The 14,338-nt window shown below is 34.6% G+C and overlaps 1 protein-coding gene across 6 annotated transcripts in view; it reads right to left on the minus strand.

The window, feature by feature from the left end:
• Positions 1-14,338, minus strand: part of SLC4A10 (solute carrier family 4 member 10) — a 268,818-nt gene that overhangs the window by 11,209 nt on the left and 243,271 nt on the right. For all 6 annotated transcript variants that reach the window (XM_045850821.1, XM_045850997.1, XM_045850689.1 and 3 more), the window contains 3 exons: positions 13,908-13,976; positions 7,695-7,868; positions 6,848-6,970 (listed from right to left, as the gene is read on the minus strand). In XM_045850821.1, coding sequence (XP_045706777.1) covers positions 6,848-6,970; positions 7,695-7,868; positions 13,908-13,976 — 366 coding nt within the window. The remainder of the gene's footprint in view (positions 1-6,847; positions 6,971-7,694; positions 7,869-13,907; positions 13,977-14,338) is intronic.

Genomic DNA, 14,338 nt, shown 5'->3' on the forward strand with positions numbered 1-14,338 from the left:
CTTTAAGAACCATCAGATATACTTTATTACTTGTGTATTGTGCCTATTCCCCTTGGCATTTGGCAGTACTATTAGAACAAATTTATGGTGAGTAGATAGTACCATTGGTTTTAAATCACACATTTAAACACCTAAGCCGGGCAAATCTGTAGCCTGGAATATGACATGACTTGCAAATGGGTTAGCCACTCTACATGGAACATAATACATATGACATTAACTCATGTGTACACCCTTGAGGCTATGTGCAGAGCATATGATTCCTTCCAGACAGACATGACTATTTATCTATAGAAAAGGTATGAACAGGGATGAAAATAAAGAGGAAACACTCAGTGCTCCCAAATGCTATTGAAGTAAAACCAAGAAACAACCAAAATGCAAATCTTTACTTGATTATCCACTAAAAGGTAAGGTTGGTGTATGATATCTTTTATGGCCAAATTTGAATAAAATGTCAAAAAGTCAGGTAGAATGGTTTAATAAAAGAGTAAACTTCCAAAAGCCAAAGAAAAGAATAATGTCATCAGTGCTTAGCTGACCTGGCAGCAGAAAACCAAGGCTCAAGATTCAATCTAACAGCAAAAAAATGGGACCAAACCTTCAGGAATTTTGTTTTTGCCTCAGATGATTTTCCACTTTTCTCTCAAATTGCTTTCAATAATTATTTTGCACTCTGTGGCTTGTTAGCATGTGTGGGCTTTATACTAGTCATAATTCTATCCAAACAAAAACTCATCACCTCTAAAGATAGCATTTGTAAGCCATGCTTATCTGAAGAGAAGGTGGCAGAGCAGCCGCTGCCTTCCGTGCCAGAAGGAGGCTGGGTGGGCCCCTGCACTTGGGATGGAGGGCCGGCTGCATCCCAGGCAGTGCTCTGAGGCAGCCAAAAATTGAGACTTTCTGGGGAAGAGCAGTCAAATCAGGCACTAGTCGTCACGACAATTACAACCTAGTTTATCTCATACAGGAAAAGAAAGAGAGAGCATAAAACTAACTGGGTATTCATTGCTTTGTAAGTCCAAACTACCTTAAAATGAGGTCCACTAGCCCTTCATTTACACAGCATCCATCAAAAATATGCTGAATCCCATCTACAACATGGTGAATATGTTAAAAGGATGATGATCATAGATGACCCAAGAATATTTGAAGGGTTTTGCCGATTTGACTAGAGGAATATTCATACTACAATTTGAACAGCATCTTTTAATTATGATAGTCCAAAGCATTTTTTAGATACTAAATAAGTGAATTACAGTTAATGCTATAGCCAGTAAGAGGCAGGAAAATTGAGGTTTTTAAAAAATTTATTCAAAAGCACTCAGACATTTACTAAGCATGTATTATGTGCTAGGCACACAGTAAGAATAATAATCCAGGAATTGTTTATGAATATATTCAATAAATATATATTAAACATCACCTACATGACAGGTAGTCTTCAAGGTACTAGGGGTACAGCAATAAAAAGAAAGATAGATAGATATAAACCCTATTCTCAGATGATGAAAAGCATCATGTTAAAAAACATAGGGACAGATGCCCTGGCTGGTGTGTCTCAGTGGATTAAGCACTGGCCTGCAAACTGAAAGGTCGCAGGTTCAATTCCCATGCCTGGGTTGTGGGCCAATGTTTCTTTCCCTGTCTTTCTCCCTCCCTTCTCACCTCTCTAATAATAAATAAATAAAGTCTTTAAAAAAATAGTACAGGGACAGAGGAAGTAGTATCTGAGTCCATTTTATTTTATCAGTTTGGTAGTAGAAAGGAAGAAACTCTAGATGAAAAGAAAATATGTAGGCCAAGGATAAAAGATGGTTACAAATAAGATGTGTTTGCATGACAATGAAAAACTAGTCTGGCCCTGGCTGGTGAGGCTCAGTAGATTGAGGGCTGGCCTGCCAACTGAAAGGTTGCCAGTTTGATTCCCAATCAGGGCACATGACTGAGTTGCAAGCTAGGTATCCAGTAGGGGGTATACTAGAGGTAACTGATCAATGTATCTCTCACACATTAATATGTCTCTCCTCTCTTTCTCCCTCCCTTCCCCATTCCCTGAAAATAAATACATAAAATCTAAAAATCAAACAAACAAACAAAAACCCTAGTCTGGCTAGAGTCAAAGGCTTGTGCTGAATATTCGTGGAAAATAAAATTAGAGTTAAATTGTGTTTGATGTATATGATAATACATATAAAATTACATTATGAATCTGAATTATATTTTTTGATAACATAAAAAATACAATTCTTAGCCCTAGTTGGTGTGGCTCATAGGATCAAGTGCCAGGCTGCAAACCAAAAAATACAGTTCATATACCAAGAACCTAGCAATTTTCTACCTTTAGTGGAACAGGTAGCATCTGGTACTATGTCCATTTCTCAGGTAAAGTCTTAATCTATGTAGGAGCCCTCAAATTGCCCAAAGTACAAATAACAGCAGACAGTCAATGTTCACAAAGATTCTTAGAGTATTGGAGAGCGAAATATCCGGCAATTTTGGAATTCATAGGTCTTAAGAAATGTGAGAGATTTCAGAAATCAAGTTTAACCCCTTCATTTTATCTAAGACATTAAGAATCTACCATTTCCTTTCTCGATTACTGATAGAATAGATAATGCTGCAGATTATTACATATAAATATAGATTATACATACACATACAATACTTGGAATACCATAAAATATTATATCTCTAAGATGTATGTCTTAAAACTCCCAAAGATGGAAGAGCCAGTACATACACTACTCAGCTTAATGGTGAAAGCTAGAAAGAATAAAAAGGGCAGAGGAGTAGTCCACACAGAATTCATATAAGTACATGGATGTAACATGTTTTTCATCAGAATATTTGACTGTCTCTATGTGAATATTATAAAATACAAAAATTCTCATTAAGTAATCTTAGCTTTAGAAGAGTATATTCTAGAGATAAAGATACGGTGGTTTTAGGAAGAGTCTTATCTCAAATTTAGCATTGATCAGAATCACCTGGAGGTCTGCACAAAACAGATCACTATCCTACCCCCAGAGCTCTGAATGGAAAATCTGGCATAGGGTCCAAAAGTTTGTCTTTCTAACAAGCTGCAGGTGTCAGCTGAAGCAGAAGTCCTGGGACTACACTTTGAAAACCCACTGACTGAAGGAAAATATGCTTACCTCTCTTTAAGAGTCACTTAGAAATAACATTTGTCTGTGTAATAATTAGGCTACATGTCCCAAATCCACAACCAATTCTGACCTTTCTTAGCAGTAAGATGTGTGCTGTAATTTGCTTAATTGTACTTGTTTTTAGATTGCTTTTGCATCTTCTTGGCCCGGCTAATGATCCTGTTTCACACAGATCACAAGTCTCACTTGCCCCCTTTTTGCCTCTTTCTGTAGCATATATGTTAAAGTGAATGTCGCATAGACCAAGAGGTGTCACATCATGATCACTGCCCAGAGTTGAATTTCCAGGATTTATCAAACATTAACCACCTTCTCCCTCCACCCAGGAGCAAACATTCTGCTGGAGCTTTCTGCTTTTAACAGCAGCCCTTTTGTCAAATGTGTACAATGTCCTAGAGAATATTTAAGTAGCAAGGAAGGCATGTTGGTACTCTGAGCACATTTGGACATCCAGAATTTGATTCTGCAGTCTTCCCTTTACACAGAGCAATGTGCAAAATGTCAGGGTTCCAATATTCATTTCTATCCTGATTATAATCCTTTCTTTCTAAAAACTGAAGCATATGCATATGCATATGTATGAAGTACATGAAAATTTGGAACAGAAGCTCTGCGACCTTGGACTGGCCTGTGTAGCTATTTATTCTGCTTAACGCATTATTGAATTTTAAGGTTAGACTAATGTTTTGTCAATGCCATAAGACCAGAAGTGGGCTAATGATAGGAAAACCCTGGAGGATAAAGGTACAAGCTTGTAACCATCAAGAGGACGAAGGGTGAGCCTTCTTTAAATTCAAGTCTCAGGGTGCTGATTTCTGCTTTTTATCATCTTCCAGATCAAATCAAAGTTACTCAATTAATTTAAGTAATTGCAGAAATGCAACATTTCTAGAGAACTTGTCCATTTACCACCTTCATGCACAGTCTCTAGCAAAACTGGGCCTCGGCATAGCCTGCCACAGTAAGGAGAGCACACTGTTCAGCAGAGTCCTTGCCCTCAATAAAGTGAAATACCGAGGTCCAGGTGACCACGTAGAAAATCAACCTGCATATAAGTTTCAGTGTGTTCCTCCTTAAATCTTCTTATTGACTATATTAATCACACTCTTTCAATACTAATTCCAAGTTAGAAAGTGAGTATCTTTAAACTTCCTTTTCTTCTTGTAGTTGTCAGATGGAGAATTACCTTTTTATTCCTCCTGGTCAGACCTATATTTTAATGTTCAATTATAGATTATTTCTTCACTCTATTACTAGTTCTCTTGTTTCTTTCCTTGTACTGAGGATCACATGAAAGTGTCATCATATTAATCTATTTGAAATGTTAAGGGTTCTTAAACCTCCCTGATTTAATGTACTGCAAAGTCTTTTCCCACTTTTTCTCATACACAGATCTGAAGGATACCACTGTAAATTTGCCTCAATTAGTCTTTAATGTATTTTTGTGTCCTGTTGGAAAACATGAGTTCTAGGAAATTTAGCAATATTTAATTACTTTTAAAATCATCTTCATAATAAAAAAACAGTAAACACCCACTGGAGTACAGTAGATCTGTATCATAAAAAGTTTAGATGTTCATCAAATAGCATCTCTGCCTATCTGAAGTCAATCAATTCCAAAATGGATGTTTGGTACACATGCATATAAGTACCACACATATGTAGCTATGTGAGTGGTTCTGGGCAATGGAAATGGCAGATTCTAATAGATGTATGATTACTATCAAATTTGTTCCTATTTCACAGACATATAAAGGAAGAAACTAAAATTGTCTAATGATGAAATATATAATATAATGTTATACAAAAATACCATTTTTTATTTTACAAAATTCTAAAAGGGCAAAAATATTCCACAGTATGTACCTAGAAGGAGAATGCCATGGAAGGATTATTATAGGAATGAGACTGTCGCTACCTTTTTCCTATGGAAGTAGTAAAGATATCTGACAGGAAATCAAAACCAAAAAATAAAGCAAAATTATGTTTGTAAGTTACTTAATAGTATTCTTATTATCAGGAAGATGATGGGAAAACTTATAGATTTTGAATTCAAATTATCATCTTTGGAATTTAAAACTTCTTGGAAATTGTTTTCAACTGAATAGTTTTAATTACATCAAGTACACATAATTTAAGTCTTCAAAATTTCTACATTCTGGTGCCCATTTTATTTACATTTAATTTATACCAAATCATGTTGTATTTTTCTTGAATAGTATCTGATGATGAGAGCAAAACTTTACCTAAACCCCCAAAAAGGAATAGAGACTATCAGAATATCCTCATTAAAGTATTATTTTCAAGCATATCTCATGGTGGGCTGGAATGGGAGTAAAAGAGAGAAAACTGTACTTGAACAAAGGTTAAAATTAAAAAAACTTAAAATAAATAAATAAAAATATCAAAAAGAAAAATAATTTTTTATATTTTTATATTTTAATTTTACATTAAATTTACTAGAAATATGAGTATAATAGACCTTTACAATATTTGATAAAACTGAAATGTTCATACAGTATTAAAATACATCATCACGATCAATTTCTAAATGCGGGGATCCACATTCTGTAGATGATGGAACACCGCAGGATAGTGAGGAAATGCCAGACAGTCGCACATTATGTAGCCATATTTGTAGCTGCACAGAAATCTCATTAGACTTTGTTTCCTAATTGGGGTTCAACCAATGACTGGATAAAACTTAAGAACATTGAAAGGTCTGCGAACAGGTACCCCCAAAAGAGAAGAATACACCCATGGTTTGAGAAATTATACTGCAGGTAAGAAACTAAATATATTTACTAACCACCTTGTAGAATAAAAAAAAGTGCAAAGAATGTACAATTTTCATCAGATATTTTCTTTCATCATCATTTCTAGTCACATGCAAATTTAGTTCCTATGTTTTATAATTTATGGGTTCAATCATTTTGCTAAATATTGTACTGGTCACTCTTTTCATTTATACTCTTCATAGGTTTTATATACTTTAAAAAAATACTATGATTACTAGCCTTCAAAATAGGCCTGGACTTACACATGCATTTTACTCCATAAAACTTATATAGTTTTAATACATGAAACAGAATAGGATAAATCAGTAGTCTGTCAAAGTAATTTAATCTCAAAAGTTTCTCAAACAGTAATTTTAAATCACTTTGAAAGCAGGTCAGATCATCATGTTTTCCTCTTAAGCATTTCATCTATTTCAAGAATAAATCATTTTATCCTTCGATTAAAATTATCTTCTGATTAAAACTTTGTGCCCTAGAAAAATACCAACAGCAATAAGGTCTCCTTTTCATTTCTCACATATTCAACCAGAAAGCAATCATTGAATGACCATAATTTGGAAATAATTAAGCATCAGTGAGTTTCTTCCATCAAACATCTGAGTAATCCGAAAAATAAACTGTACAATCTGGATGATAATGAAGTATAAAGTATTTTCATATTTCACTAGGGATTGATTTCCTACGTATAATATTCATGCTCTCTGTTTGTTCAAGTTCTAACTTTAAGATTTTAAAACATTTAATCTTCCAAACTTGTCCACCTTGCAGTTGTTAACCACTAACCATCTAAAGATAAACTCAGAAATCTAGTTTCGTAAAGAGCTCCTGTATGCAGGTGCTTCTTTTTCTTTGTAAGGTATTTACTCGGCTACGACTTACTTCTTTTTCAGCATCTTCTAGTTTCTTTTTCTTACTCTCAGGCATTAAATCATCTAACCAGCTGAGTTCCCGTTTGGTAAACAAAAAGTCCATCAACTTTCTTACAAATACCAGAGCTAATACCTGAAATAAATAATAAAATAGTGTAAAATAGGGAAAATTATTAATGTGATAGGTTTGTCTGTTGGTAGAAACAAGTCAATTTCAATTAGGACTGAGATAAATTTGAAGATATATGTATATAACAGATTTTGTCTCTAATTTTGCTTCCTTCATTTCTTTCTTACCACATGTTCCACATAATAGCTATGATGTCACCTACACATTATAGAAGTCATTTAAAGAAGCCATTTGAAAAACTATAAAATACATTCAACTGTTTTCTTGAATACATGTAGTTAATAGTTTGCTTTATATTAAATAAGTATAAAACATTCTTAACTATGCTGATAATATTTAAAGTTATAATCATTCAAATTCACTATAATTTTGAAGTACTTGAAACTTCTCCAAAATATTTAAGGAAATTTAATTTTTAAAAATCCCCCTAACTTTTCAGACTTGCTGGTGTATTTTTTAAAGTTAAATTTGGAAAGTTTGCATTTCCCACCCAACTTCAATTAATTCAAACTACTACCAACATTCAGAATGATAGAGACAAAACTAATATGAATCACTGCAATTCATATATAACCTTAAACCCAGTCTTAGTCCCCAGCTTTAGTGGTTCAAGTTTATACCAGGGTTTCCCATAATTGTCCAGAATGACTCTATTGTTCCAATTTCAGTTCGTGGGTTTCCAATAAGAGCAGAAAATTACAGGAAGAGAAAAAAAGAAGTTTCATACCATCATGGGAAAGACTATAGCAGCTCTTGAAACCTTTATTATCCACAAAAGGACAAGGCAACTCATCTGAATGACTGTGAAGAGATGGACTTTTCGAAGTGGTACATGCCTTAGGTATATAAAGTCTGGTTGATGTTTTGCAGGCATCCAGAAGAGCTTTATTCTATCAAAAAACTAAAAGATAAACAGGCTACATTGATTTTTACAGACAACAATAAAAGTAGAACAAGTAAACATTTGATGTGGTCCAATATTGTTCACCTGGATCACATTTAAGTTGACATCCGGGCATCTGGACAGCAGGATTGTTATGCATACACTCTGAAATACTATGATTTCAGTTTTATAATACTCCACTTTCTTGCTATAGACCCAGGTTATAATTTAGAAGAGTTTAAAAATATTAAAGACAATAATACTAAATGTTGCTAATCTAGAAGAATATTGCCTTGGGAGACAAAACACCATCATCATCCTCTTTTTCATTGTCACATTACAGCCTCTTCCTTTATTTGCCCACTTAGCACCAGGATTTCCTGGACTCCCCATTCTCAGTCCTTTTCTCTCCTGGGACGGCTCCCTACCCATGGCTTCAACTTCTACATCCTAGATAAAGACTCCCACACCTAGATCTCTACTTCCACTCTCTGTCTCCTGAGCTCTCCTACCACATCCAGCTCCTGAGTAGGATGTTGTGACCTCCCTATATTGACTCTGCTATTTGGGCTTTGCCGCACTGATCTCCAACAAGGTTTGGTGCTATTTTTTACAAATTGAATATCTTAGCCATAAAGATTTAACCTAGATGAATTGTTAATAAAGTGTTTTTAGAGCAAACTGTGTAAAGTCAATTTACAAATAACTTCATAAATTTTCTATACTGCATTGTCAAACCATTTATATATGAGGTCCGTCCAGAAAGTATTCAGCCATGTAACCTGAAAAATAGATGCATTTATTGAAGAGGATACAAAATACAAGAAACATTGTACATAGGACAATGACGCCTCAGTCTCCTTCAAAGCAGGCACTTTGGGACCTCACAGAGTTCTCCCAGTCGCCATCAGCTGCCCGTCATATTTTCCTGAATCTCATTGACAGTCTGAAATCTCTTCCCTTTCAAAGGTGATTTTAGTTTGGGAAAAGCATTGTGGTGATGAAGCTGCCAATCACCAGGTGCCCATAGATGTGGCTTTCTGAGTCATCCAAATAGTTTCCACAGAGGAATGTTCAAGAATAACACAAAATTTGATACAGATTCATTGCTCTATTCACTCAGTCATTTTGAATGCAATAGCCACACATTACACAGGCTCACTCAACAGTGTCTACTGCCCTCACTGACTAGTACAGTGAATACAGTGAAGTCATCATTGTTCATACACGCACATTCCAGTCCACTCTCCTTGGCCTGTCAGGTTACCTTGATGTCACCCACACCATACATTGTTATTTTAACAATGGCTGGACTTTTTCTGGACAGGCCTCATATTTTTCAATTGCATTTGATAAAAATTATTTTTATCTGAATAAATGTTATTTGTTTAAATTTACATAAAAGAAAGTACAACTTTTTATATAACTATATATAAATAACTATAACTATATAATGTTGTTATAGCTTTGGCTTGGTGGCCATTTTTATCCATGAAAGCTAATTTTCTCAATTAAATTTTTATATATTAAATTTTCAGAAAAACCTTAAATCTTTAATCACATTTTACTTACTAACAAACTGCATTGCATGTTACTTCATTTTATGTGTATTTTTGGCTTAATATTTCTCAGGCCAAAGTTATTAGTTTTGAATGTTTCCAACAAGAAGTGATTATTTAGAATATGCTTTTAATCACAGTTTTATTTCATGCCATTTCTACAGTATATCTGTTATGCATTTTTAAAAGAGTACTATTGGATATTATTCATTAGCTAATTTACAAGAAAACTATAAGCAATTCTTGTCAAATATTCCAGAATTACTCTAATATGCCAAGGAACAAATGTGCATTGAGTCAAGTGTTAGGATCAAAACATCTCCTTTTACCAAAATCTGCTTATATGTATAATAATCTCAAACTCAACATAAGCCCATCTTTCCTCTGTGTACCCCATCTTATGGTATGGCATGATCTTTCCTTGGTCTTCTAAACCAGAATGACATGTACATTAGCTCATATACTGTTCATTTATTTATTCATATTCATTATTGCCTTCCAAAAACACTTATTGAAAAGCTTCTCTGCAGAGTACTAAGTGCTGAATTTTTTCCTGATTCATCCCTCTCCATAATTCATTAGGTGTTTTAATTTCTATCTCCTAAATATATCTTAAAATTACATGTCATTAAACCAGCAAATAAAACTTGGTACATGATGGTAGTGGGAATAGGGAAGAAATAAAGTAAAATCCCCTGGCTTATTATTGAATGTTTCAGTTTCTATAGAATTTATTTTCCTCAGTCACCATTTCTCCTTTGTGAAGTTATGTGCTTGCATAAGTGTACATCAGTGTGTGGGTGCTTCAATTGTTATTGTTTAAATGGCACATTTGCTTTCCTTGGGACTCCTGAAGTGTTGGAATGAATATAGAAGCGGTTATATATCTGAGTACAGAAACAGCATTCATGAGAACACTGTGCTCTGTTTTTTCTGCCATGCTGCACAGTGAGCAGTCTGGATAATAAGTTTCTTAATATTGCGAAATGATCAGGTGAAATACAGGTTCCTACCACACACAGAGTAACTAATTAGCATGCTCTTTGAACTGCTGGCATTCAGCACATGTTTATTACTACTTCAGTAATGACAATCGTGATAAATGTAGTCTGAGTTTTGCATTTGGTATTTATCTTCTAATATCAATTTCCCATTTTCACACTGAGTTAGCCACAAAATTCCAAATATGGATTTCAAACCCCCTGAGCTCCAGGCTCTCTTAAATGTTCACTAACCCTCTTCCTCAGTGTGACACCTTCCTTGCTGTTCCATTTGTGCTATTTAAGACTCATTACATTTTTTCTCATGGGCCTTTGATAATGTTTTCCTCAATTTTCATTGGAGAGAAATAATTCTAAAATCTGATATTCTTGTTTAGTTCTAAACCTTATAAGTATAAAATCATGTAAGTAGAATTAGGGGGAAATCTGTTGAAATCTACCAAAATGATCTAACTTTGTTTCTTAAACTTCTGCTCCTATTATTTATGTGAGCCTGGGGCCTAATAGTAAACCCTTTGCAATTACAGATGAAATTAGTACCCATGGAACTTTTGCCAAAGGCAAAAAAAAAAAAAAGCAAAACAAATAACTAAAATCTCTTTAATACTCTTCCCTATCTGCCTTGTCAAATCAATTCTTTCAAAATACACTTTCATACATGCAATTATAAATGAGCCATTTAAAACTAATTTGAGTAAAATTTAAATGCATAACACTTCTCAACCATCTCCCCCTCCTAAGCTCATGTTACCCAGTGTTGGGATGAACAGAGTCATCCTATCCACTTTTGATGTTTGATGATCTTACAATGACTTCATATTAAAGTTTGCCTCAGCTCTAACACCTAGCACTGTCCTAAGGCCTAAGTGGTTTTCTTTCTCCCAAAGTCAGAAGCTGGCTCGTTGTTCCTGCAGGAAAGAGTTCCTGTGCTGCCTGTTCCTCAGTGTTGAGAGTTTGGCTGAGGTACTCAGTGGTATGGTTGCCTTGGCATCCATCTTGTTTGGCCTGGTGGCCTGCATTGATCTTGAATTACATCAGTCTCTCATGTAATTGCATTCCCTAAATAAAAGCCCACAGAATCACAAAAATGGAAGCTCCTGATATGACTTCCCCAACAGCCCTTGTGATCAACAGTCTCCCCTGCCTCCCAGTGCCTTCCCCTGATTGCCCCTGAGGTAGGACTCCCAGGGACTTACCAAAACCCTGCTCTCTAATTTTGAATTTACCCATCTGGCCTTAGCCCAGGAACTCCAAAACATTCTACCCACAGATCCTAATAAAAACATGTATCCTAGGTCCTGTCTTCCTCTCTCTGTCTTTACCTTGACCTTGCAGTCAGGCCCAAGGCCAGGTACTTCCTCCAGGACCTGTGAGTAACAAAGTTTTCTATTTCAATTTCTCTTATGGTCTGTTGTTGAACCTAAGCTCACCATCCCACACCCTGTGCTCTTAAGTGTTAATCTGATAAATTCATAACATTCTGTGAGATGACTTTTGTTTTATGTCTTTGAACAGCAATGAGTCAAACTGTGTGAAAAAAATGACAATTTATATTTTCCTTTCACTCAATAAAAATAAACTATACCATAATATTAATAACCCTCCTAATTAGTCTTTTTTTCAAGAAAATTTAAGTGTTTTAGATCAATAATGTCAAGTTACAAAACAATGTTATTCAATGACAAATTTAAGTAGAAATCTCTGTTAGTTTCCTAATGTTACTGTAACAAATTATTACAGCTTGGTGGCTTAAAACAACACAAATTTATTGTCCCATAGTTGTGAAGAACAAAATCAAGGTCCTTGCTGCACCAGCCTTCTTCTGAAAGCCGTAAGAAGGAAACTGTCCTTGCCTCTTCCAATCTCAGGTGGCTCCTGACATTCCCTGGCAGCAGAAGTCCAATCTCTGCCTCTATCTTCATGTGGCCCTTTCCTGTGCCCTCTCTCATTCTAAAGTCCCCAGTGATTAGATTTAGGGTTCACACTAAATTCTGGATGAGCTGTCTTGAGATCCATAATTAATTACATCTGCAAAGACTCTATTTCCAAATAAGGTCACAGTCTGAGATTCCAGGCAGAAACAAATTCTGGGGAACACTATTCAACCTACTGCAGTACCATAAGCAGGAACAATTTGCCAAAAGCCTCTATAAAGATTTAGAAAACACTTGCGTTGTTTTAAAATGCATCTACAAATTCTTTAGTGTTTTTCTCTTCAAAAGTCTAACTTCCTTCTCCTTGTGTGTGCGAGCTAGCCACAGTGATTTTGTTTCCGACAGTAAAAAGTGGAAGTGACCATGGGCAACTTTGGAGACTAAGTCAAAAGGCACGGTGACTTCCTCTCTTCTCAAATCGCCCACTCTGATGGAAGTTAACTTGCATGCCATGAGGACCCTTGGGTGACCTATGGAGAGGTCCATCTGGGAAAACTCTAAGGCTTCCTACCAAACACTAGGCAGGAACTGATGCCTCTTTCTCACAGCTGTGTGATATGTCTCTTAGATGCAACCCTCGGCCCTACTCAAACCTTCAGATGACTACAGCCTTTGTCCATATCCTGACAGCAACCACATGACACGTTTTGAGCCAGAATCACCTGGCTAATCTGTTCCCAAATTCATGACCCACAGAGGATGTGAGATAATAAATGATTGTTGTTTTAAGACACTAAATTTTACAGTAACCTGTTATGCAACAATAGAAACTAATACAACTATATTTATTCAACCAATACTTCATTAAACAATTAATAAGGTTTTCCTTATACTTTGAAACTGCCTTACCTTATACCTTTATTTTTAGTTCAATATTTAAAATCATCCTATAAATATAACTATGATAATAATAAAAACACAAATGCAAAAGAAAAAATCACCTAGAATCTCACTCTTAACAAATCGGTTTTAATTCTCTGTCTCCTTTTTTTTTAATATGGCTAACACTCATAGCTTTATAAACCCATAGTAGGTTCAACCTCTTCTCCTACTTTTTCATTTTGCCTATGACATATGTTTTTCTGCCATGTTACTTTTTATGGTCATCAGTAATTATCACTTCTCAGTGAATGTACCATAGATTACTTAATTATTTAGTGATGTTGGTTAACTGGATTGTTTCTAACATTTTGAAAGTATATGTTGCAATGAATATTTTTGTGCATAAATTTTTTTTCTATTCTCATGGATATCTATAACCATAATTACAATATCAGAGATTAAAAGTATTTATATATACTTTGAAATGTACTATGATTACTTTTCTAAAATAGTTGTGAAATCTAAACCTTTTAGTTTTAATACACTAATGGTAAACATAAGTGCCTTAAGATTATGCTGGTGAGGATCTTTAACTTCTGTAAATTCTGATCAGTTTAAAAAAATTAATTATGTTTCAAAGCTTGTTTCTAACATGATGTTATTTTCTTAATTATCACATGACTTAGCATCAATAGATCTTAAGTCCTCATAGATGTGCCTGTATTATTGTTAGTAATTTACCTGAATTCCCTTTAGAGATGAAGCACCCATATAAAGAAATACTCCATACAACACTGGCATGGGAATAAACTGTAAAAGAACAATTGAGGAAAAGGTACAAGTTATTTTCAAATAGGATATTTGGCTTAAAGATGAAGAATGGAGCTAATACTCAGACGTTGTTACTATATTATATCAGATATTATAAAATTGCAGATTGTTTAATTTTTCTCTTTTTCTTGGAATAGCTCAGCATCATCCTGTCTCTAGAGTTATTTATATAACATGTAAATCAATTCTTGCAAACATGCTTGTGAAATGATTAAATAAGAATAAACTTATGTAAACTAATTCAATTAGATTTTCAAATTATGGACAACTAGAATTTGTTATAATAAAATCTTGGAAATATCTGATAAACTTACAGGACAAAATAATTACTCTTTAATGCT

This window comes from Phyllostomus hastatus, unplaced genomic scaffold, assembly GCF_019186645.2.
Source record: "Phyllostomus hastatus isolate PE091 unplaced genomic scaffold, TTU_PhHast_1.1 phas_contig_1, whole genome shotgun sequence".
NCBI classification, from domain to species: Eukaryota; Metazoa; Chordata; class Mammalia; order Chiroptera; family Phyllostomidae; genus Phyllostomus; species Phyllostomus hastatus.